The sequence below is a fragment of the Ctenopharyngodon idella genome, chromosome 10 (genome assembly GCF_019924925.1).
Source record: "Ctenopharyngodon idella isolate HZGC_01 chromosome 10, HZGC01, whole genome shotgun sequence".
Taxonomy (NCBI): Eukaryota; Metazoa; Chordata; class Actinopteri; order Cypriniformes; family Xenocyprididae; genus Ctenopharyngodon; species Ctenopharyngodon idella.
In genome coordinates, this window is record NC_067229.1 from 7,492,653 (window position 1) to 7,519,250 (window position 26,598).

At 34.8% G+C, this 26,598-nt stretch overlaps 2 protein-coding genes across 2 annotated transcripts; both read left to right on the forward strand.

Moving 5' to 3' along the window:
• The first annotated feature begins 4,501 nt into the window (after positions 1-4,501).
• Positions 4,502-9,939, forward strand: LOC127520005 (CD276 antigen homolog). Its single transcript, XM_051907723.1, has 5 exons — positions 4,502-4,619; positions 6,821-6,861; positions 6,938-7,264; positions 7,397-7,636; positions 9,675-9,939. Exons 1-5 carry the CDS (start codon positions 4,612-4,614, stop codon positions 9,701-9,703), a joined length of 645 nt encoding a protein of 214 aa, XP_051763683.1. The 5' UTR covers positions 4,502-4,611; the 3' UTR covers positions 9,704-9,939.
• Positions 9,940-11,556: 1,617 nt separating this feature from the next.
• Positions 11,557-13,415, forward strand: LOC127520002 (uncharacterized). The gene is made up of 5 exons (XM_051907719.1): positions 11,557-11,936; positions 12,043-12,366; positions 12,582-12,710; positions 12,824-12,942; positions 13,097-13,415. The coding sequence occupies exons 1-5, from the start codon at positions 11,912-11,914 to the stop codon at positions 13,187-13,189; spliced, it is 690 nt and encodes a 229-aa protein (XP_051763679.1). The 5' UTR covers positions 11,557-11,911; the 3' UTR covers positions 13,190-13,415.
• Positions 13,416-26,598: the final 13,183 nt, after the last annotated feature.

A 26,598-nucleotide genomic window follows, 5' to 3' on the forward strand; every position in this document is an offset into this window, starting at 1 on the left:
GCATTCAAAGAAACATTCAAAGAAAATTTAAAGCGAGCTGGCTTTAAGTGGGAAGAAGCCGAATCCCATGCAGCCAATTGCAACCAGTGGAATATGCTTGCTGCCCAGTGTGCCCTATAGCACAGACAGAGCTAAAGACAGAGGTGGGAAGTCCAGGGGTCAGAAAGTAAAAGTCCTGGCATATTTTTATTCCACCCACTGAAGCAGTGTTAAAGTTAATGAGATAAATAAGTGATTAATTGAGGTGATGATTGACCATTATTGAAGATACCTGATGTTAACAAGCAGAATCACCAAAGGAGAAAAATCACAATTTTTAAGAAACCATCACAGAGGTCAGAGTTTGATTTAGTTGGGCTCTTGACCCTTGACTTTTTAATATTTTTCTCCTTTGGTGATTCTGCTTGTTAACATCAGGTGTCTTTAATAATGGTCAATCATCACCTCAATTAAACACTTATTTATCTCATTAACTTTAACACTGCTTCAGTGGGTGGAATAAAAATATGGCAGGACTTTTACTTTCTGACCCCTGGACTTCCCACCTCTGCCTAAAGAAGAAGAAGAAGACGCCCAAGATGTAAAAAAGGCTTTGTACTTCACTCGTGTTCCAATATCCATGTAAAACAGCATCCCTCACATGTGCAAAAATGTTTTTATTTATGTTTGGTTGACTGCATTTTAGTTTGATGATGAATGGCTGAAATGTCAAATTAGCAGCGCTAGAACTGATATGTTGTGTGTGTGTGTGAGGGGCATAGAGTGTCACAAAAACAAGTTTAGCTACTACTTGTCGCTTAGTTTTTTTTTCTTTTGTTAATCTGTTAATTATTTAAGTGAAATATATTTTGTGTAGTCCTATATTTTGTGTAGTCCTTAAACAACAAAAAACTTAAGTATACTTTATAAAATAAACTTGAAGTATACTTAAGTAATGTTTAAGTATATTTTTAGGTATACTTTATGTAGTAAGTAAAATAATATAAATGTTCAAGTAGGAAACTTGTAAGTGTACTATTTCAATACAACTTGGGACTAAAGTATACGTTTAAGTGTACTATAAGTGTAACAGTAAACTTTAAGTGCACAACTAGTTCATAATTACGTTTCTTATTTGTACTGCAAGTGAACTTATGAGTATACTAGTAATACTAGTAGTACTTTTTTACAAACCCGATTTCAAAAAAGTTGGGACACTGTACAAATTGTGAATAAAAAAGGAATGCAATGATGTGGAAGTTTCAAATTTCAATATTTTATTCAGAATACAACATAGATGACATATCAAATGTTTAAACTGAGAAAATGTATCATTTTAAGGGAAAAATAAGTTGATTTTAAATTTCATGGCATCAACACATCTCAAAAAAGTTGGGACAAGGCCATGTTTACCACTGTGTGGCATCCCCTCTTCTTTTTGTAACAGTCTGCAAACGTCTGGGGACTGAGGAGACAAGTTGCTCAAGTTCAGGAATAGGAATGTTGTCCCATTCTTGTCTAATACAGGCTTCTAGTTGCTCAACTGTCTTAGGTCTTCTTTGTCGCATCTTCCACTTTATGATGCGCCAAATGTTTTCTATGGGTGAAAGATCTGGACTGCAGGCTGCCATTTCAGTACCCAGATCCTTCTTCTACGCAGCCATGATGTTGTAATTGATGCAGTATGTGGTCTGGCATTGTCATGTTGGAAAATGCAAGGTCTTCCCTGAAAGAGACGACATCTGGATGGGAGCATATGTTGTTCTAGAACTTGGATATACCTTTCAGCATTGATGGTGCCTTTCCAGATGTGTAAGCTGCCCATGCCACACACACTCATGCAACCCCATACCATCAGAGATGCAGGCTTCTGAACTGAGCGCTGATAACAACTTGGGTTGTCCTTGTCCTCTTTAGTCCGGATGACATGGCGTCCCAGTTTTCCAAAAAGAACTTCAAATTTTGATTCGTCTGACCACAGAACAGTTTTCCACTTTGCCACAGTCCATTTTAAATGACCCTTGGCCCAGAGAAAACGCCTGCGCTTCTGGATCATGTTTAGATATGGCTTCTTTTTTGACCTATAGAGATTTAGCCGACAACAGCGAATGGCACGGTGGATTGTGTTCACTGACAATGTTTTCTGGAAGTATTCCTGAGCCCATGTTGTGATTTCCATTACAGTAGCATTCCTGTATGTGATGTAATGCCGTCTAAGGGCCCGAAGATCACGGGCATCCAGTATGGTTTTCCGGCCTTGACCCTTACGCACAGAGATTGTTCCAGATTCTCTGAATCTTTGGATGATATTATGCACTGTAGATGATGATAACTTCAAACTCTTTGCAATTTTTCTCTGAGAAACTCCTTTCTGATATTGCACCACTATTTTTCGCCGCAGTATTGGGGGAATTGGTGATCCTCTGCCCATCTTGACTTCTGAGAGACACTGCCACTCTGAGAGGCTCTTTTTATACCCAATCATGTTGCCAATTGACCTAATAAGTTGCAAATTGGTCCTCCAGCTGTTCCTTATATGTACATTTAACTTTTCCGGCCTCTTATTGCTACCTATCCCAACTTTTTTGGAATGTGTAGCTCTCATGAAATCCAAAATGAGCCAATATTTGGCATGACATTTCAAAATGTCTCACTTTCAACATTTGATATGTTATCTATATTCTATTGTGAATAAAATATAAGTTTATGAGATTTGTAAATTATTGCATTCCTTTTTTATTCACAATTTGTACAGTGTCCCAACTTTTTTGGAATCGGGTTTGTAGTATATGAAAGTACACTTTGATGTTTATTTTAAGTGAACATGACATCACACTTATAGTTTACTATTTATATATTATTTTTGCTCTTTAAGTATACTACTATGTTCCTATTTAGGTATTAATTTTTTTATACTTGAAATATAGCCTACCTTTATCTGTACTTTAATTCTATCCATTTTAAAAACATTTTATTCTAGCTTCATGCATCCTTTTTATCAACACTTGAATGTGGGTAAGTTTCATAACAAAAAGCAACATTTTAAAGAAAAAGCGTGAAAATCACATTTTTGACAAAGACTACGTCTGGATGGGATTCAGAACGATGATCAAAACACAGATGGAGTAGATGGAGTCCATCAACACCCCCAAAGCTTGAAAGTATAGGCCAAATATACTAAGACTTTTCTGTCAGTAAGTCAAATAAGTGCAATTTTAAGTATATTTCTGAGAAGTAGGCTACATAAAGTACATTTCTGAGAAGTATATAAAAAGTAGACTAAAAGTATACATCATTATTTTTTTAGTTTAAAAGAAGTATACTAACAGCACACTTGACTAAAATTCTTTTTCGTTCAGGATGTTTTGCGTGGAAAGTTTTGCGTGTCGTACGTTTGTTTCATAAATGAGACTCATTATATTGTCTTATGAGTGAAGCTTTTCCTCCTTTAGCATTTAGCAATTTGTTACAACAGTGTTTCTCAAACTTGTTTTGGGGTGTATCACACCACTGCACATTTCGTATGTCTACCACACCAGACACACCTGATAAAAACTTATCAGCTCATTGACTTCCCATGTTTCCCAGAGTGCATATCCATCCTAAATAGTATGTGAGATTAGAATAAGTGTGTCCCAAAGCATAGTATGTTGAAAAGAGTATGCCAAAAGTCCCCGGATGGTCTGCTATTTCTGGTAGATTTTCGAAGTGTGGATCCATGCACACTATAGCAGCATCTCATTTCGAAAGGCTGCATCCTCCGACGGTAACTTTTCTTAAATGAGACCGCCTTAATGACATATGCAGCCTTCAGATGCAACCTCTGGAGGACGCAGTCTTCAAAAATAGAGGCAGCTCAAAGCGGCTAATATTGCCCACAGCCCATTGTGCTTTGGAGGAGGATTCGGTTCAGAACTACACACACAAATAAAAAGTGTTTGAAAACTACAATCATGGCGGATGTGTGAGACCGATCAACGCCCCACTTACTCTCCATTATGGTACAAAATTAGATTAAATTAAATGTGGAAGATGTTAACTGTGGCAAGATGATTGACAGGCCAGTTTACGGTGACAGGATGCGCGTAACTATGCGACAGCGTCCGTTAAAGACGCAATTTTATGACTTGATTGTATGTCAAAACTTGTCTAATTTTCTGCTACACACTCAAAAGTATGTAGGCTACTTTTTCTCCACACAAAGAGTACATACTTTTATATCTCCAAAAATATCCCTAAACTATCTAAATAAATAAATAAATAAATAAACAAATAAATAAATAAAATGAAAGGCCATCTAGTGCGTCTCAATTCACATGGTTTCTCTTGACGTCACTTATGTGTGATGTCATCCTTAGCATCACGGGCGACATTTGACTTTTGAGAAAAAAAAATCGAGACTTTTTTTTTTTTTTTAAACCTGCATCAGCAAATTATTCGCAGAAATGTTAAGCAAACGAGTATACTTTTGCTTGTTACTTGTTTTATTTTATTTTAACATAATGTAATTTTATTATCACGGAAATGACGCGCACGCTTTTGAACACAAAAGCGGAAGAACTTCTCCCTAATTTCGGGGATATTTATTTGCAATATAGTCAAATACAACATTGATTACATTGGGCCATCATTATGATCAGGTACGTTTGATTAATTATGGCATTCGCTATTTGGACAAACACCTCGTACTTCTCGGCAATGGCTGTCTGATGTAATTTGTTTCTCGCGTCTACGTTTGGCCTGCTTTGTTTTGGTTGTCAAATGCTTTATTTCAACCAGAATTTAAAAAAAAAAAAAAAACATTTTAAGTGCTGTTAATACATCATGAAGGTTAATGATTATTAGGTTTACCTTCATGGCTTATCTGCTGTAACTGTTATTTTGATTTAGCAACTAGCATTAGCATTTTGTGTTACCATCTTTTGTGACTCAGTCTGTGTGCAGTTAGTTGTAGTTGATGGTAGTTTAATTTTGCTAGTTTCATAGTGTATTTAAGGTTTTACCACTAGGGTAAGATGTGTGAAGACACTTCCCTTCAAGAACATTTACTGCCAGATGTTAACACAAGAGATGATTTTAGCATGTACAGGATAATGATGCAGCATTCAATATATTACTAATGGGAATAAACAGATACATGTATTAATTTACACAACTTGTGAATTCCCTTCAATTTAGCTATAGGTTATGATGAATAATGAAGATGCTTGAATCTAATATGTAATTCCTTTATTTATAATGACTACTGCCCCATTTCTAAGTGTCTCACATTAAATATACAAAAAAAGAAGTATGTTTTACCCAGAGACATAGCAAAGAATAGTGGGGAGAAGGGACATTTTATGCATTCCACGTAATTGTGTAAGCACTTATTTATGGTCTTTTTTAGCCTTTGATTAGCACTTTCTAAGTTCCCTGAAAGTTGTTTTCTCCCACATATTATCAGCAGATGCACAATCTCTGCACACATTTTTCCTGAGCTGGGCTTGATTGGTTATTATACCTGTAACAGCTGGGTTCACTAGTTCTAAAATGTATCATATTTTGCTGCATATGTGTTCAGATCTACATTTCATTTATGTCTTTAACAGTTGGATTCATAAGTTGTAAAAAGTGGTAAGTTGGATTTGCGAATATGGTCGCTGAGTAAACTGACTTTCTTTGAAGGGGATTGTCTTTCGTGTTGGTGCCCAGGAGCACGAAAGTGTCTTATAGTGCATTTAAGTCCTTCTGGGAAATTTTTTGGGAAGTCGTGATTATGATGTCAGGTTCAAATTAGTTTGCTGTACAGTGATTCGCTATATTCTAGTGTAACGGCATAATACTTTTGTATTTTTCACACGCAACGTAGTTTTAGTAAATAATAATAAAAAAAAACAACTATTTAATCTATTTCAGCAAATGAACCGTCAACTACAGACGCTTTATCGCCATGTTTTTTCACTGGCACAAATTGAAAACTCATGGCTCAAAGAAAATCCTGAATTTCCCACCTGATGTTTAAGTTGTATCAGCAGAAGACATGCAGATATTCTGCTCTTGAGTTGCTTGGTGCTTCTCAATACTCAGATTCATGCTTCAAATCGTTTCCTCGTTCCTCAGTCCTAACATCTTGCTTTATTATATTTTTATTATGAATTTCTTAAATAACCAAATTCAAGCAACCTAAGGGCAGATCCCTTGAGCGCAGCTGATGACGTTTTGAAGTGAAGCTTGAGTGATCAAGAATATACCAATGTACAAATTAGCTTTCCTTCGATTCCTCCGTGCTCATTTTCTTTCCCTGTATTCTTCTGGAGAGGCTGCTCACTGCAGAGCAAGTAAGGTGGAGCTTGACGCCAACCTCCCTCTCTCTGGATGTAATGGGTGGAGCTTAAAGGTCCACACCCTGTCCCTACCCATAACCCTATCCCTAATTGTTATTAGAAAAAAGTTATTAAACCTGTTAGGAGGACAACACTTCAGTTTTGTAACTTAATTCAATAATGTATACTGTGATATAAGCATCAGCAATTATCATGATATACATTTTTGACATTGCCACATGCCTAATCAGCAGTGAGTGATTTCTCATTATTCTTTTAGTTTGTGTAGCTGGTAAACAGCAAATGTGGCTGCTGTCTCTAAAAACTGTGCCCACCTGTAGTATTTTACTACATTAGTGTGACATCACAGCAAGTCAGACAGCATTTCTAAATGGCATGTAACTCACAATGATCACCAGTGATGGGTTCTGTGTAGAACTTCTCATCTCAAACAAGCCTGTTGCCAATGTCATACTCTACTGGTTGAGTTACAGGAAGTTAAAGAAACTTGTTTTGTTTTTTTTCTCTTTCTGCAGATGCTGTTTCATCTGTGTGTTTTCAGTTCTGATAAACAAAGGTGAGCATCCAAACAACACATTTGAAAGATAAATTCATGACACTGACTGTGTGTTTAAAAGTTTCTGTCATTTCAGTGTCTCTGCAGGTCACAGTAGAGGCTGTTATTGGTGGTTCTGTTGACCTGCGGTGTTCATCCACTGAACATGATCATAAACTTCAAGACATTGATGTGAAATGGAGACACAATGGCAGCAAGATTGTGTATGATATAATAAAGGGTGAAGATTCAGTAGAGCTACAGGACCAACGGTACAAGAACAGAACTAAAACTTTCCCTAATGAGTATCTGAGAGGAAACTTCTCCATCAAACTCAACAATCTCACTCATGATGATGCAGGAAAATACATCTGCTTCATCACACACTCAGATGAACAGAGGACTGTACAGCTGCACATCAATGGTGTGTGTGGAAAAAAAGTTTTCAAGTTCACTAGTTCCAGTCTGAATGCTGCTCTTTATATATTGTAGATTAATTTCCTCTATTAGTTTCCTTTATCACAGTGAGTTAATGTTTTCTTTCAAACTTTTGCAGAATCAACAGCAAAAGGAAACAAATCACATGACCAAAGAGACCAAGGAGAAGAAAAAGGAGCAGACAATGTGGGGACATCAGTGATCTTAGTTGTAGTAGCTGTAGTAGTAGTAGTAGTAGTAGTAGTAGTAGTAGTAGCAGCAGTCCCAAAAATTAAACACCGTTTTTTAATTCAGAGAAAAAGAAATCAAGCTTTCTCTCCTGTCACAACTGATGGAGATAGAACAGTGACACAAACAGGTCAGGTCTAAATGTTTCAATTTTCACATTCTCACTTTTGTGACTTTAACTATTAGTTGTATTTCTACAGCTTGTTCACTGTGTCTGGTGCTTATGACTGTTTTTATATTCTTGCTGTATGCACTGATTGTTCTTGCTGAATGAGATTATGAAATGCTAAAACGAGCATTTCTTGAAGTTAAAGGTCCAATGAGCTGTCAATAGACCATTTGGGAGCAGATGTTACAGTTAATCACTTCAGCTGTGTGTGCATTGTGGTGGCAGAAAAACAGTGGTAACAAGTGGAGGAAAATAAGCAAAATCCGTGGAATAAGAGGAAATATGTCTTGTGCCTTTGGATGTCAGAATCGGATGGTCTTGATATTTTAGAATAGCGTCATCAAAGACGCCCTTTGAAGCTAAATACAGACTTTTATGGTTATAAGCCATTAAACAGACAGATTGGACTGATGAAACCTGTAATGATTAGTGTACTATTAAAGCATGAATTTGACATAAACAATAGATCTACATAATATTCACATATGCAGTTCGTAGGGGACAAAATGTATTAGCCCTACAGTTACAGCATGAAATACACTGCCTGGCCAAAAAAAAGTCGCTTTTTGGGTTTTAATAGGCAAAGGATCATTATTACAGTGATTATTATGTTTCTATCATGTTTTATGTTTGGCAACGGTTCTTTTAACCCTTAAAGATGGAGCGTGTAGCTTTTCATTACTTAAACAACCATGTCAGAAGATGTATCATGGCCATATTCCAGGACGACAATGTCAAGATTCACCAGGGTTAAAATTGTGAAAGAATGGTTCAGAGAGCATGAAGAATCATTTTCACACATGAATTGGCCTTGATTTCATTGAAAGTCTTTGGGATGTGCTGGAGGAGACTTTACAGAGTGCTCACCTCTTGCATTGTCAATACAAGATCTTGACCAAAAAATGATGCACCTCTCGATGGAAATAAATGTTGTGATGTAAAAAATGATGCATGTTTTGATGGAAATAACATCACAACATTTATTTCCATCGAGAGGTGCATCATTTTTTGGTCAAGATCTTGTATTGACAAAGTAAGAGGTGAGCACTCTGTAAAGTCTCCTCCAGCACATCCCAAAGACTTACACTGAGGTTAAGGTCAGTGCCAATTCATGTGTGAAAATGATTCTTCATGCTTCCTCCCAACAATTCTTTCACAATTTGAGCCTGATGAATCTTGACATTGTCATCCTGGAATATGGCCATGATACATCTTAATACTTGGTTGTTTAAGACATAAAAAGCTACACACTCCATCTTTTAGAACCGTTGCCAAACAAATAACATGCTAGAAAAATAATAATCACTGAAATAATGATCCATTCATAGACTCTTAAGTATTTACCTATTAAAATCCAAACAGCAACCCTTTTTTTTTTTTTTTTTTTTTTTTTTTTTTTGGCCATGCAGTGTATTTATACCTATAGCATTTTACAGGGATAATATTTAAACCTATTGCATTCTTTTCAGAAATCTGATTTCTTTCTATCAATTCACACTTTATAACTTGCAATTGCGAGTTTATATCACAATTCTGAGAAAAGAATTCAGAATTGCGTGATACAAGCTCGCAATTCTAATTTTTCTTCTCAGATATAAACTCAGAATTATCTTTTTTATTCTTGTGGCTTCCACAAACTGCTACTGCAGAACTTTATTTTCTGTCACCAGTTTGGCTCCGCCCACAAAACCATCATCGCTGTTTGCAAACACCCAAATGCTCTCTGTTACTGCCTTAACAATTCTGTACCTCAGGTGCTCTTTCTTCATGTTGTGTTTGACAATAATAAATGTATTTTGTATTTTAGATTTATAGATTAATACAGCCACCAAAATATTTATTCCATTTGGTTTGTTACTGTGAATATACTAAGAATCTTTGAAAAAATGACATTTTTTGTAGCATGGTTCATGATATTGCTTTGAATTATGAAAATAATATTCTTTGTTTTATACATTATAAAAGAGATGAATGTTATTAAGTCTGATTTTGTTTTTAGCTACAGGTGAGATGAACAGCAAAGAATGAAATAAGAAAATGTTCTCAGACTTACGTGAGTATGAGAGGGAAGCTTCCTTTCATTGGTGTTTTCGTTCTGATCCTCAAGTGAAACACTTCCCTGAATTATATCTCAAACATTCCTGCTGTCATTGTGTCAATACACAGTCCTGTCATTACTGAAAACGCACAACACGATCTTCCAGTTTTACCTTCCCTCCTGACCTGCAGAGAAAATGAAACATGAAATAAACAACATAGTTGCAGCCTGGATTTTCCATTCATTTGACTTTTAAATGTTGTTTATTAAGAGCACCAACAGATGGCGCTGATAGAACAGAAAAACAGTATTTGCTCTTTCCTAAATGAATGAATGAAAAGTCAGCTTTTTTCTACAACTAGAAATGACCTGTATTGTGATTTTCTTTTTGTCCCCATATCTGGACTCTCTTGTTTTCATCCTGACAGATTGTAGGTTCTGTACAGAATGTGTAATTTTTCTCTGACAGTGGGAGGAGAGTTTTAATGGTTGTATTGTGAGTAAACCTGGATGAGCAGGTCAGTCAGCATGCATGGTATGTTCTTTCAGATTATCAGATGATAATAATATAAATTGTGAAGCCTAATGTTTCCTTTATTAATAACTGAACAACGTTAATGAGAACTGATCAGTGAGAAAGTACAATTTGAACATGATTTTAATACATCTGTTTAAACAATTATTTTTCTAATTGTCTCATACATTCAGTTTGCCATTGTAAGAGCACAACCAGAATGCAAAGCTTCCAGTTACATACTAAAAAAGAAAGAGAGAAAATAAAACAAAAGGGTTGAACATATAGGCCCATCCTGGTTTTGTCATGAATTTGTCTTTCAAATTTGCTTGTTTATAGGCATATATGAGCATATACTGTATGTTTGGTTGACATACATTGATTTGTTTATACACCTATTCTTTGTCATTGCAATAATGTTAATATTTGTAATTCAGTTTGATATATGTGTGAAAAAGCAGAGCATTTTATATTGTATTTTTGTATTATAAGGACAGAATGGTTTTGAGGTCTATTCTGATAGCAGTCAGTCTGATTATTAAATGCACACGTACGTTCAGTTTTTTTTTTTTTTTTAATTTTTTTATTATTATTATTTGGTTTGAAGAGCTGTGTAACCTTGCCATTATTAGATGTTTTACATACTATACAGATCAAATTTGTGGTAAAGATCACTTAACCATTGAAGAGAGTTGCAGATCTATGCTTGACCCAGACACTATATATTGTATGAACTTTTATGAAGTTATTATTATTAGTGTTGTTGTTGTTTATTTGAGTATTTTTTTTATTTACTGTTAGCTATTAATTAAAAAGCAAGCACATGTAAAGCGCCATGTTATTCAAACTGCAGTTGTTCTCTGCTGCCCTCAAGAGGCTGCAAATGTAAATGTTTTATTTTCTAGGTATTACATTACATGTACACTTACTGAAACTGTTAACTGTTTTCCTCTGTGTTTTACTACACTCAGTCATAATAAGACTAGTGTAGATTTAGTTCGAACATTGGGATGCTCCCATGTGGTTTATCTAACAATAATATTCCTTTAGGGAAATAAACTGGTCTTCTCGCTGATTATGTCGGTAATCGCAGGAGGTATGGGGATATATAAACATTTTCAGCTGGTTAAACTTAGAAATGAAAGTTCACCTGCTGCCTTAAAAATGTGAGTTAACTCAACTAAACATAAGTTAACTCAACTTGAAGATAATCTTTGTTTCAACTCACAAATAGTTGACAATGCATTATTTTAAGTTTAAATTTTAACTTAAAGTAATGCATTGTCTTGACTATTTTTGAGTTGAAACAAAGATTATCTTCAAGTTGAGTTAACTCACATTTTTAAGGCAGCAGGTGAACTTACATTTCTAAGTTTAACCAGCTGAAAATGTTTTACAGTGTGCTAGTTTTGGTTATTGAGGCGGGATTATGTATTATGTATATATGATCAAATAACATTAAAAACAGTGGTTATAAAAACACAAAATCCTTAACCAGCTTAATGAATTGATGGTGTTAACAGGGTATTAGGTGATGAAAAATGTGTTTGTGGTCAGAGCAAACTCTGATTGATGTGGGAGAAGTGTCTTCCTGTCTTCTACAGGCTGCAGTAGATTCATCTTAAATGTTGTGTGAGGGGAACCAGGTCTCACTATTTTCAACTGTTTTAATCAAGCCAGTGACATGAGGATCATTCAGCTTCAGCTCTGTGAGTTTATAACATGATATGAATATTTACATGGGCTTTGTCATTAATTGTTTTATGTTATAGGTTCACAATGATCTTAATTATAATGCTTTTTTTTATCTTATAGATGTATTAATCTGTTGTCAAGCAGCAGAAGCAGATCAACTAACTGATTTGGGATCAAATGTGACCATAAACTGTGATCTTGATGAAAATGATGTTTATTGGATTTTACTGAAAACACCAGATCCTCCAACAGTGATTCTACGATCATTCTCAACCTCAACATCACCTTTTTACTCAAATAAAACATTCAGAAAGAAATATTCAGTGCAATTTAAACATTGTCTGGTTATAAATAATGTGACTGCTGATGAATTAGGAGTTTATTACTGTATAAACACTGATACACCTCCAAAATTCAGCAACAGCACCAGACTGTACTTCAATGGTGAGTTCATTTACTCCTTCAGTAAACAAGGTTATTGATTATCGGTGCTTACTGATCACCACACATTTGTCATTTACTAAAGTTTTAGATACTTATGAAAAACAGTTATATTTATAAATTATATATTGTCAATATTTTCAGTGCTACAGATCTGCAGCAATTTCACTAACAGTAACAGTTTTTACAGTAACAGATTATGAACACTTTCTTTCCAGAATCAACTCAACTAACTGAGTGCCACAATCATACAGCGGTGGAGTTTATTGATCAGAATCAAACACAATGTCAGATTATCATCATCATATCTGCTCTGATGAACGGGCTTCTGGTTGTTGTGGTGATTGGTGAGATATTTTCACCCATCTGTAAAAATATAATTATAATGCTTTTTTCCAAGTGAAGAAAAAAATATAGCCTTTTGTAAATAATAAATCTGAATTCACTGTTCCATTTTTAGGACTTGTAAAGGTTTTTGTTGTTGGAAACAGAAGTTCAGCAGAAGGATCAGGACAGCTCAACACTGATCTACAGCAGAATCAAGTTATTGAAGAGCATCAGGATCCAGATCAATTACAGGTAAATTATGTGACATCATCATAACTAAAATACTGTTCTGTCTTGATAATTATTGATCATTCTTGCTTGTTATTTCAACAATAGTATTCCATAACATTAATTTTAGTCCATTTTGGTTCAGTTTTAACTGAAATTGCCAATATTGCTCTTTCAGTATGCCATGATGGACTTTTCCAAGCTGCGTAGAAATTTTCGCTCCAGCCAAATCAACAGCACCTATGCTGCTCTGAAGCTGCCGAAGTCATGAACATATGACTGAACTGATACTTATTTTGTTCATGTTTTCTTGATTTTCATTCAACTCTGAAACTTCTAATCACAAACTGTTTGGAAATTTAACACACAAGACATTAACCAGCCAAACATTCCAACGCTCTTTTGATCAAAAGGGTTTCAAGCTGGGGTCTGCGGGAAAGTTCAGAGAAAACTGTTTTAAAAAATAAATAAATAAAGTTAAGATTGATTAAAATTGATATGATTACTGTTTCATTTCTCTTTTTAAAAATTAGTTGAAAATCATTAGATTATTCACAATTATTGTATTATATTTACAGCCATATTTATTGATTTCCAGACAATATTTTACTTAATATATGAAACAGGCATTCAAACAGCATTTAATATGTGTGTATGTATGTATATATATATAATGCTATTTGAATTTGGTGGTCTGTGGCATAAAAATGTTTTTAAACCCCTGCTTTAGATGAAATTTGTGTTTAAGAAGTTTTTGTTTAGTTCTCAGTTGAAATATCTTTGTTTTGTAATAACTGTATCTTTTTAAAAAATATCGTTTGACATTTCTGTGAGCAAATGCAGATATATTTATATATATTTTTAAAATACTTTGATCACTCTGTAAACTGTCTTAACACAAAGGAAATATCTTCGAATGGAATTTTGTGAAATCTGATTGGCTGAGTTTTCTATGCTGGACCGAGAAGAGGTAGCAATATCTGAAAGATTTCATAACATAGAGGAGTTTATTTTGTCAAGATGCTTTAATAAATTCCTGTAGGCTATAAATTTTATATATATATATATATATATATATATATGTATAAAGTAAACAGCATCTGTTGGCTTATAAAGTATGTTATTTTTAGTCAACAAACTGTTTTATTGCTTTTTCAATATATTGTCCCTAGCACTCATTTATGTTGTTGCCGTCTTTGCTTGTCTTGGTGTGTGTGTGTGTGTGTGTGTGAGTGAGTGAGTGAAATATTTTCTAGATAAATATTTTCTAGATGGAAAAACATTATTTTGGATGTACTCCATTATTCATATGGCTCCCCTTAATACCTTCCATTCTTAGGCCTACATTAAATTTACAGAAAAGAAAGTAGTCTATCCGTAATATGAAGCATTACATTTACAGTAGATTTGTTCATGTTACATTATATTTATAGTCATTTTCCTTTACGCGTGTAGTTTGCAGTGTTGAGCATTATAACCAATTACATACGTTTTTGTTGAGTTTAGGAATGCAATATCCAATCAGAGGCGTTGTGATTAGTCGCCGCGCAAATGCTGCTGTGCACCCGCTCACTGACTGAATTCTAAATCGGAACTCACGCGAATTCTCTTTTATCGTCATAACCAACAAAATGCAGAAAAGATGCAGGTAAGAGATTCATTTTGCAGTATAGACAGTTTCAGTGGTTATATCGGGAGTTTTTGCGAATGTGCATAACTCACATTAGACTGAAGTTATGGACCGACTCGGTGTTCTTTGATCGTTTTCTTAATACAATGGCTATATTCCCAGTTTGAAAAACTATTTTGTTTTTTCATTGCAAGTTCATTGCTGTTCTTGGCTTGTTTTGTCTGTAGCCAGAATATGATGCTTTTTCCCCACCAAAAAAACTTTGTTGACTTAATAATTATCATTACAATTTTTAAGAGCAATAATCAACCATAATGATTTTGTCATGACATTGCAGCTTCACCCCTAGGCTAATGAGCAGCATTAAAAAGTAGGCCTATGTGTAAATAAACATAAATGCCATAGATGCAGCTTCTGTTCCACCTTTGCAGTGTAATGGCTTTAGTTGAACGTTGAAAAAATGAAACCCATGTCAGGCCATATGATACACACAGCACATGTGGTTAAACTCAACTGAAGCGCTCAACCAAAACCAGAAACATGTTCCACTGGCCTGGGCACAACCAATGACAAACAGGGTCTCTCACCTTTGTCTAGAGTGGGGGTTTAACCTTAAACGAGTGCAGTGTTTTTTCAATAGCTTTATACATTTAGGTTATCTAGTTCTCACAGTCGTTTAAACCTCAAATGGAAACCGAGCAGCACATTGCATTGCATTTTGTTCCGCACGCAAGATATCAAATACCTTCACAATTCATATGTTTCAATACAGGACTTAGACCAAAGAATAACTTTTACATAATAGTAAATTGCTGAAACTAGAGCCTCATGTCATGGCAAAAGGTGAACATAAATTGAATGTTCTCATGTTGTAAAAAAAAATAAAAAAAAAAAATAAAAAAAAAGCTTATTGCTACAAACAAAGCTAAGCAGAGTGATTCAAACAGTGAAACAGTGCTGTTGAACACTATCAGCATTATTGGAATGCTTTTGGAAATGAACAGCTGTATAATATTTATAAAATATTTTGGATAACATTTATTGTAATTTTTAATTCTGTTAAATTATAAAACTTCTACACAGTCTAAAGATAGCGCACAAAGAATAACCCAAATTATGGTAAGTATAACAGATATTTTTACACGTGATCTTCATTGAAGCGTTGTGTTTATATAAATACCCCCATGTTTATTAATGTCACGTCTCATTAAAAACAGCGACCCCAAGTGTTTGCCACAGGAAGTCCCGGTTCATGTGACAAAGTCAGTTTATTCATGGCATCAAGTTTTCAAAGCACAAATAAAATGATGCCATTATTGAGAGAGCACAATTGCAATTCTAATTCAATTCTAATCATAATCCGAATTACTGGTAAGGTACTGTTCTCACCAGGGAGTGGGACTCATTTTCAGCCCTGGAGTTTCATGCCTTAGACCGGCCCACTTTAATTCACGACTGACTGTATTAAAATAATGTAATTAAAACCTCAGTATATAAGTCTGCAATAGTGCACTGTTCTCTACAGCCTGTAAAAATATCATAATTTCCAATTCAGTGTAAATACAGTATAGTCTAAGTGTTGCTTCACAGCGAAGATTTAACAGATAATAACAGTAGGCCTATTCTTTACAACAACACAATGCAAAGTTTAACAGTATCAGAATCTATTTTCTGTAAGAAGTGTTCGTAATTATCCAAACCTTGGAATGAAAAAAATATCAAATATATATATATATATATATATATAAAGATTAAAATAAGATGCATTGCACTTTCTAACAACACTATCATAGCTTCTTTACAACTTCATTTTCACAAATATGAAAACATTAGTTAAAGGGTAAATCTCCAACACTATTCTTTAAAACATCACAAAGTCCTTTTCTGCAATAACTGAATATATATACTTTGCAAAACTGTTCACAGATACCCAATCCTTAAACACGAATAAAGAATAAAACAAGTAATGCACTGTTATCAGCAAGACTCACCTGCAGCTCATTCATTAGCACATCTCTTCACCAAACAAAACGGCAGTGACATCACTAGTAATTTAACACTTATATCACTTCTTCCCCTTTTATTGATTCACACATGTACCATTTTCTTGTCACTACCTTACTGATTTTATAAAGCAACGTCCCTTTGTTGCTACTATGCCATCTTCCCTGCCTTTCTTTATTTAATTCGTTCAGAATTGTAGATTTTATCTCTTTCCCCATTGACACTTAAATGTAGAAACTGCTGCCCTCAAGAGGTTGTAAATGGTAGTTTTCCCACCCAATTTACCAAGGTCCAACCACTAGTTTGTTTTCCCTTCCTGTCTGCAGTAAACTTCATCTTAAATGTTGTGTGGAGGGAAGCGAGTTCATTTTGAAGTGTTTTAATTACAATTAACAACAACAATAACAACATGAAGATCATTCAACTTCAACTCTGTGAGTTTATTACTTGAATATATTTACATGCACTTATCCATTCATTATTTTAGTAGGCTATATTATAGGTTCTTAGTGTTTTAATCAGGTAATCTTAATTATGATAGTTGTTTTATCTTATAGATGTCTTAATCTGTTGTCAGGCTGCAGTAGCAGATCAACTAACTGATTTGGGATCAAATGTGACCATAAACTGTGATCTTGATGAAAATTAGGTTTATTGAATCCTCCGACAGTGATTCTACGATCACTGTCAACCAAAACATCACCTTTTTACTCAAATAAAACATTCAGAAAGAAATATTTAGTGCAATTTAAACATCGTCTGGTTATAAATAATGTGACTGCTGATGAAGTTTATTACTGTATGAACACACGAACACCTCCAAAATTCAGCAACAGCACCAGACTGTACTTCACCGGTGAGTTCATTTGATCTGTGACTATTTACACTTATGACATACTTTGGGTTTTTAGACATTAAAAACATAACCAGGCTTCTCATCGGTTGCTTCATTCCTCAGAGATTTTAATGTTATCAATATTTACAAAATTCTCCAAATTTTGACTGATTAAAAGTGCATTGTCATATTGCTTTAATGGACTAGACTGACAGTAACACATTATGGACACTTTCTTTACAGAATCAACTCAACTAACTGAGTGTCACAATCATACAGTGATTCAGTTTATTGATCAGAATCAAACACAATGTCAGATTATTATCATCATATCTGCTCTGATGATCGGGCTTCTGCTCATTGTGCTGATCGGTGAGTGTTCTTTAAGAAAAACTAAATTAGACTCCTCCTCAACATTAAACGCTAGAATGAGAAGGCCTAGTAAGTGCATCAAATATGTTCCTGCCCCCACAGTCACAGCACAAAAATACTATTAAAACTTAATTTTTGTAAATTACTATGTATTAAATATCTTTATATTAACTGGCTTTCTATTAATACAATACAGTGAATGACAAGCATCTGTGGTCTCCCAGTGGTTTATACGTTATTAGCAGTTTAGTGTTAAGTGATTTATTTACACCAAAACAAAATATAACATCTATGCCTTTATCTCTGAAAACATTATTTTTCTCTTATATTTCATAATGAAGCTCTGCGCCAAATCATTTCCCATCAGTTCTTTTTAGTCAATTGGAATGTGTGCAAAGGATTGTGGGTGATTGAAGGATACACTTGATGCAACCTTTAAAATGAAATGAAGGCTGCCTTCCACTGATTTTTCAAATTGAGATAGGCTTGATGACGTGGCAGCCGAGATATGCAGCCTAGGATGTAGCCTTCCGTTTGAGAGGCACCCTCGGTCTACATGCTTTTATAAACAGCCTAGAAAGTTGGGGAAGGTCTTGTTTTTTAAGTTTACAAGCTGTTCACACATTGGCAATAAAAAACGATTAATAAAATTTGTACATATAGCCCCTTTAAACAGAGTAATTCTAATTAAAAACTATACTTGATTCATGGTTTATGAATGTCCTGAAACAAATCAGACCAAACACAGATACAATTAACAGTAACGCTTTACAATAAGGTTCATTTGTTAGCATTAGTTAATGTATTAACTAACATGAACTAACCATGAGCAATACATTTGTTACTGTATTTGTTAATCTTTGTTAATGTTAGTTAAAAATACAGCTGTTCATTGTTTGTTCATGTTACTTCACAGTGCATTAACTAATGTTAACAAATACAACTCTTGATTTTAATAATGTGTTAGTAAATGCTGAAATTAATATTAACAAAGATTAATAAATGCTGTAGAAGTATTGATCTTTGTTAGTAAACTAATGTTAAATGAACCTTATTGTAAAGAGTTACCCAAGTAAGAAGCTACATCTTCAGCAATTCCAGAGAAGTACGACACGTTTGTCCAAACAGTGTTTCATTCAGCATTCATTAACACTATTTTTTCAAGTATTGTAACTCTTCCTCATGTCAGTGTGCCATGTGCACCTCGATGACATCAGACAAAAGTGACGTCATCAACAACCTCATGAAATGATCAGACATGAGAACAATTAACGAAATATCTGGTGTGCAAGTATATTCCAGAATCCTGAGTATAAGAGAGAAATTGACTGTCACATGATTTACAGGGAATGTTTGCATATTGGCTGATGACCTTCTGAATCTTCACTATTAACCTTAAAGGGTTAGTTCACCCAAAAATGAAAATAATGTCATTTATTACTCACCCTCATGTCGTTCCACACCTGTAAGACCTTCATTCATCTTCAGAACACAAATTAAGATATTTTTTGATTAAATCCGATGGCTCAGCGAGGCCTGCATAGACGGGTACTTCCTCTCTCAAGATCCAGAAAGGTACTAAAGACATATTTAAATCAGTTCATGTGAGTACAGTGGGTACAGTACAGTCAGTCTACCTTAATACAGTACAGTACAGTACAGTACAGTCTACCTTAATATTATAAAGCGACGAGGATACTTTTTGAGTGCCAAAAAAACAAAATAACGACTTTTTAACAATATCTAGTGATGGCCGATTTCAAAACACTGCATTGGAGCACTATGAATCTTTTGAGTCGAATCAGTGATACGTGACTTTGGTTCTCCAAACCACAGATTTGATTCTTAAAGCTCCGAAGCTTCATGAAGCAGTGTTTTGAAATCGGCCATCACTAGATATTGTTAAAAAGTCGTTATTTTGGGGTTTTTTTGGCGCACAAAAAATATACTCGTCGCTTTATAAGGTTAAGGTTGAACCATTTTACTCACATGAACTGATTTAAATATGTTTTTAGTACCTTTATGGATCTTGAGAGAGGAACTACCATTGCTGTCTATGCAGGTCTCACTGAGCCATCAGATTTTATCAAAAATATCTTAATTTGTGTTCTGAAGATGAACGAAGGTCTTACGGCTGTAGAACAACATGAGGGTGAGTAATTAATGACATGATTTTCATTTCTGCGTGAACTAACCCTTTAAGCTATAATGCTTCTGCTGCCAGTCATTGTATCGACAATGATCTGTTTATCATGTCTGTAATTTTGTTTGTCAGTAAAACAGCACAACATGACTTCCAAAGATATAGAAACAGTGATCATTTAAAATAAAGATGAATGATTTAATCAGCTTGGGTTATGTTTAGGTGAATTCAATTGATGAGTCACATCAGTTAGAAAAAACAAAATGTGTTTTATGCTCAAATTTAAAAATGTGCATCATTTTTCACATCTAATTAAAAAAAATATATATATAATAATAATGAAATGACATATCATGTATAATCATATAATAATGAAATATCAATTATAAAACATGACTGAAATAAGATAAGGATAATGGCTTCCTTGGTCAACCAGAATCACAAGAAAGACCATGATGGTCGACCAGATCCAAAACCAGACCAGCACAATCCAGCAAAAAAACAAAAAAGTGATGTGACATTTGACTCTACAGGTGGGGGAGAATTGAATAATTATTTTATGATAAATTTAATTATTAACTTACATGAGTATGAAAGTGAAACATACCTCTGGGAAAGACTTAACAGTACATACTCAGACACACACACACACAGAGGAAAGAAAAAAAGGACTTTAGTTTACTGTCACTAAAAAAGCATGATATGAATGCAGAATTTCCAGTAGCACCCTCATTTGCATACAGAAACCAACAGACAGACAGAACTGGAAAAACTGGAAAAAGTATGTTTCATGAATTTGGCTTTTCATTTGTTTCTATAAATTTGTTGAATGAATTGCTTTTTTGATCTCTCTAGCCCACTTATATTTGTTTTGCTTAATACACCTATTCTTTCTCATTATTACAATGTACACAAATAATATTTATCTTCAAATATTATTTGTCTACAATATTGCCTACAAAATGCAAAGCAAGGCTTTGTATTGTGTGTATTATAGCATTTCGAATGAATTGTGCTTATATGGACTCTTTGTGACAAAAAAAAAAAAAAAAATCACGTAACAAACACACTTTTAAGTGGGAATGCAGGTCAAGTTCCAGCCGAAGAGTGAAATCTGACCCGACACATGACGTAGTGGACTCGTGGACAGCCGTTACCGGAAGCCAGTGATGATAGTTTATAAAGTTATAAATATGGATATTTTTCTTACAAAAACCCATCATTTCCCTTCAGAAGGCCTTTATTAACCCCCCGGAGCCGTGTGGAGTACCTTTATGATGGATGAATGCACTTTCATGAGCTTCATACTCGTTGTTTCCTGTTCACTGCCATTATAAAGCTTGGATGTGTCAGGATATTTATTAATATAACTCCGATTGTGTTCATCAGAAAGAATAAAATTATATACATCTAGGATGGCTTGAGGGTGAGTAAAGCTTGGGCTAATTTTCAATCAACTAATCCTTTAAGGAAGTTACTGTAGTTGCTCTGCTGCCCTCATGAGGCTGCAAATAGTAGTTCTCCGCTTATTTTCACCAAGGTGCTGCTACTGGATATTTCTGGTCTCACCACTAGATGGCAGCTGTTACTGACAGACTCTCTCTGTTTCATGTGTTTGGTTGTTCGCTGCACACACTCAAGATTCATCATATAGACTATGTCAAAATGTGAGTTTACAGAAATGTTTATAGTGCGACCACATAACCACTTAAACCGTGTTGGATTTGTTTGGTTTTGTCTACATGAAACCAGTTCTGTTACTGTGAGATTGTTCATGAAACAGGCCTCTTGAGTCACTCCACAGAATCTGAAACTGTTTACAGCCACAGATCTAGAATTGGGTTCTACAGTGGATCTTTCTCAGTAGCAGTCAGTTTGTTTCAGTTTGTTGACTCAGTTTAATCAAACACACGCATGCCACTTTAATATGATTAACAATATCAAAAATCTGAAAACAGTGTTTATAAAATAACTAAATAATTTTTGATTACTGAAGTGATGATGGTAATGGGGGCATTAGATGTTGTGGTCAGAGTGAGTTTGACGTTGACTTCCTCTGCTTGATGTGAGAAGTTTTTTCTTCTTGTCTTTGCTTCAGAGTTGCAGTAGATTCATCTTAAATGTTGTGTGGAGGGAAGCAGATTCATATTGAGGTGTTTTAATCACAACAACATGAGGATCATTCAGCTTCAGCTCTGTGAGTTCATTACATGATATCAGTATTTTACATGCGCTTTGTCATGAATTGTTTTATGTTATATGTTCACAATGATCTTAAGTATTGTATTTTTTTTTAATCTTATAGATGTATTAATCTGTTGTCAAGCAGCAGTGGCAGATCAACTAACAGATTTGGGATCAAATGTGTCCATAAACTGTGATCTTGATGAAAATGAGGTTTATTGGATTTTACTGAAAACACCAGATCCTCCAACAGTGATTCTACGATCATTCCCAACACCATGATCACCTTTTTACTCAAATAAAACATTCAGAAAGAAATATTCAGTGCAATTTAAACATTGTCTGGTTATAAATAATGTGACTGCTGATGAATTAGGAGTTTATTACTGTATGAACACACGAACACCTCCAAAATTCAGCAACAGCACCAGACTGTACTTCAATGGTGAGTTCATTTACTCCTTCAGAGATCATAATGATGATCAGTGCAATTATTTACTATTCATTTTATTGTTATTCACTACTTCAGTTTTTTAGACATGAATAACATAATTATTTCTTTCATTGGTTGCTCCACACAGATATGAATATATAATAAGCTAGATATTATAGATGTATGAAACTGCAGTCATTGTGCTCCAGTGGAGACTGTCAGTTTTTACAGTAACAGACTGTGGACACTTTCTTTCCAGAATCAACTCGACTAACTGAGTGTCACAATCATACAGTGATGGAGTTTATTGATCAGAATCAAACACAATGTCAGTTTATTATCATCATATCTAGTCTGATGATCGGGCTTCTGCTCATTGTGTTGATCAGTGAGTTTTTGCTCTTTTAGAAAAATTACATTTAAACAGCCAATGAAATATGAAACTGTAGTCTAAAAATATTAATATGATGCTCTTCTCCATAGGCAGGTGACATTGTTATAATTGTGAATTTTCTATTATTTAGTCTATTGACTATTATTTGGCATCTCTACAGTTTAAGAAAGAATAATATAACTGTCAGTAAATACTGAATCTGAATTTATTGTCTCGTTCTTAGTGTTTGCTGTTGGAAGAACAGAACGGTTGGAAAAACACGTTCATGATGCTGATCTACTGCAGACATGAGTGATATATCAGCTTCAAGACCAAAACCAAATACTTTCACGATAAAGTAAATTATGTGTAAGCATCAGAAATCATCAGTTTAGGACTGTATGAACACACACAGATTAAGCATCACCGTAACACGGTCTTTCATTTATCAAGTCTGGTGTGAAGACCTAGTTCATTTAGTTACATTAAACGAATTTAAAAATGTGTTTGTATTCTTTATTTGTTTGTAAAAAAAAAAAAAAATAATAATAATAATCTACAGTGATCCTTTGGAAAAAGCCTGGCATGAGTATACTGTAATGTTGTTAACTGTTATATACATTGGTGAATTTTATTATAAATTATTATTATTATATTTATATAATTTATATATAAAATATATTAATATGTATATTAATTGTTATTACTATTACTGTGCATAATACTTTATATATATGTTATGTATAAATTTAATAAAAAAGAAATCTACAGGCCACATATAGTTTGGTCAAACTCAACTGAAGTGCTAAAAAAACAGAAACATGTTCCACTGGTTGGTGACTTGGTCATCTGACAGCCAATGACAAACAGAGTCTCTCGCCTTCGTCTTGAGTGGTGGTTTAACCGCATACCAATACCTTTATATGTTTATGTATGTCAGTTCTCATAGTTTATAACCTCAAATGGAAACAGAGTTTTATTGGTTTATAACACCCCACCCGACCCCCGTCCTTCATACTTTAATTGTTAATCACTGTTAACATCTGCTATAAACCTCAGTTAACCTACATATGAGATCTGTGATAACATCAGTTACAAAATAATAAATAACAATAATGAATAATAATAATACAAATTTACATATATTTCCTTTGCATTTATTTGAGTTTCTCCTTTTCTGTCTTCTGTGCTTTTGCCATAAATTATTAAAATGAGGACAATTTCACTAACCAAATAAAACCTGTCAGGATAATGTACATCCACAAACCTTCACTTTAAAAATACATTGGTACATGTTAAAGGATTTTAAACACCTAGGGTGTTATGATGTTGTAAGATGTAAAAAAAGAATGAAAACAAAAGCTAACTCCAAACGGTTGTCTTTAATGTAGGAAGCATCAGTCAACAGTACCACAGCAATTCAACAACTCGACTCCTTCATCACCTCTCTAGGATTTTCTTATTAGGTTTTACTGCCCTCTAGCGACCATACTCAATATCACAATGATTCATTGAACACAACATCTTCCCTCTCAGTAACTGAACACTTTTCGTTTTATGAAATTATTGCAATAAAGGCGCAACTGCAGTTACAAAAGAAGGTGACATCTGTATTAACATAATTAAGATATGGCAGTCAAAAGTCTTTCACAAAATTTCCTTCCTGAAATGAAATGACTTCACATTCATGAAACTCAGAACACTTTTTAAAGTACATTTCTTTTACAGCTTAGTTCAACTAAAAAACGGTTCTTAACCCTTCAAATCTCAATCAGTTACATTACATAGCCTTTGTGCCACTTAGGTTTGAATCTAATACGTAATAATGCATAATAATACAATATAATACAATATAATGCAATACAATACTAATACATAATAATTTTGGAGAAGTACCCTGAATGGGTTGTGTGCAAGTTGGTGTATCATCTTGACCTCCACTTCCGGGCACAGAATGAGAACGAGCCAAGTGTGTGACATTACATCTCTTCTCATCACTTAGCAGAAAGGTGTTTGGACTCACAAACTTTTCCACTGTTAACGGAGCAGAGAATCTGGAGTGTGCTTTATGGACTAGGCGAGGAATTCTGACCCTCACTCTCTCCCCTTCAGCAAAAGACGGGGTTTGTGCATGCCGCTTAATGTCAGTGTACTGTTTCACCTTGGCTTGTTTCCTTTCCACAGTGTCATGGACAGATGAATTCGATATAGGAGCAATGGGCACAATGTCCATTCTGGTTCGCATTTTACGTTCGTAGAGCAGTTCATAAGGTGAGGTTGAGGTAGTGGCATGAGGTGTTGCACGATACACTTGAAGCCGGTTGGTCACAGCTTCCTTCCAAGGCTGTGACTGCAGGATGGCTGTCTGTATGCAGCCCTTCAGAGAACAGTGGAACCTCTCAATAGCTCCATTGGCTGCAGGGTAGTACACAGATGTCTTGTTATGGTTTTCCCCCGGGTCTTAAGAAATTCAGCAAAGGCTGCGTCCCGTTATCAGTGACAATGCTTTCCGGATTTCCATGTCGGCTAAAAACGGTGGTCAGGAAATCTATGACACCGTCAGTTGTGGCGGATGGGCAAAAGGCAAGTTCAGGCCACTTTGAATAGTAGTCGGTCAATGTCACAGCATACCGACAAGCAGGACCGGCAGTCTCGAATGGCCAATATCGAGGCCTAATTTCTTCCAGGGACCGCCAAGGAGTGGAACAGGTCGTAGAGGCGCTGGATAAGTGAGAGCTGTTTTGTCATTAGACTGACAAGGGGCACAGGCAGATATACAGGTCTGAACCTGAGAGTCCATACAAGGCCACCAGTAAAGGTCACACAGACGCTGTTTAGTGCGTACAATCCCCTTGTGGCTTTCATGGGCCAGGGTGATCAGTGTATGACGCAATGAGACAGGCACCACTAATCTGAAACCACGGAAGATGTAATGACCCTGCACTGAGAGTTCATCCCTAATTTTGTAGTAGGGCATCCCAGACAGCATGTAATCATTGAAACAATGTTGAGTCAGTGTTGATGCGTCAATGCTAATTGCATTGAATTAATGTTACAAAGTGATGTTGCTTTAGCATCACTCTTGCACCCTCAGTTAATGTTGAAGCAATGTTGAGATTTCAACCTCAAATCAATGGTAATATTATTGATTCAACATTATGAAGTGATATTTTTCCAGTGGTAATGTCAGTGGTAAATCAGTGGTAATGCTATTATGGAAGTAAAACAATGCCATATGTTTTTGAAATAAAAAAGCATGTTGAATTGCACTACTTGAAAAAAATATGCATTGCATTAACCGTGCTTGTATTTTGATGCATTATATTTTTAGGGCTGCATTTTTATGGTCTGAAATTCAACATGGTTATATATTTAAACTGTGAATATTTCAATTCAAAACATTTCACACACATTTTCATTGTTAAATATGCAATAATCCATATTCACCTTTCAGATTTCACTTCCAAAATATTGATTCTGTTTAAAAATACAACCTATAATATTCAGCAGGCAATTTTCGGGCCATTTTATTTCGCGTTACAAATTCGCGTCCACAAATATAGTGTTTCAAATTACAACATTTCACATCCGGGAACTGCAGGAAAAGCAGTAGTACCGAGAATAATCTCTATCTGCTGTTAGTCGACCTTACCAGCAGGTGGTGCAAGCGCGTGTTGATGAAGAGCAGAGCAACAGTTAGAGCAAA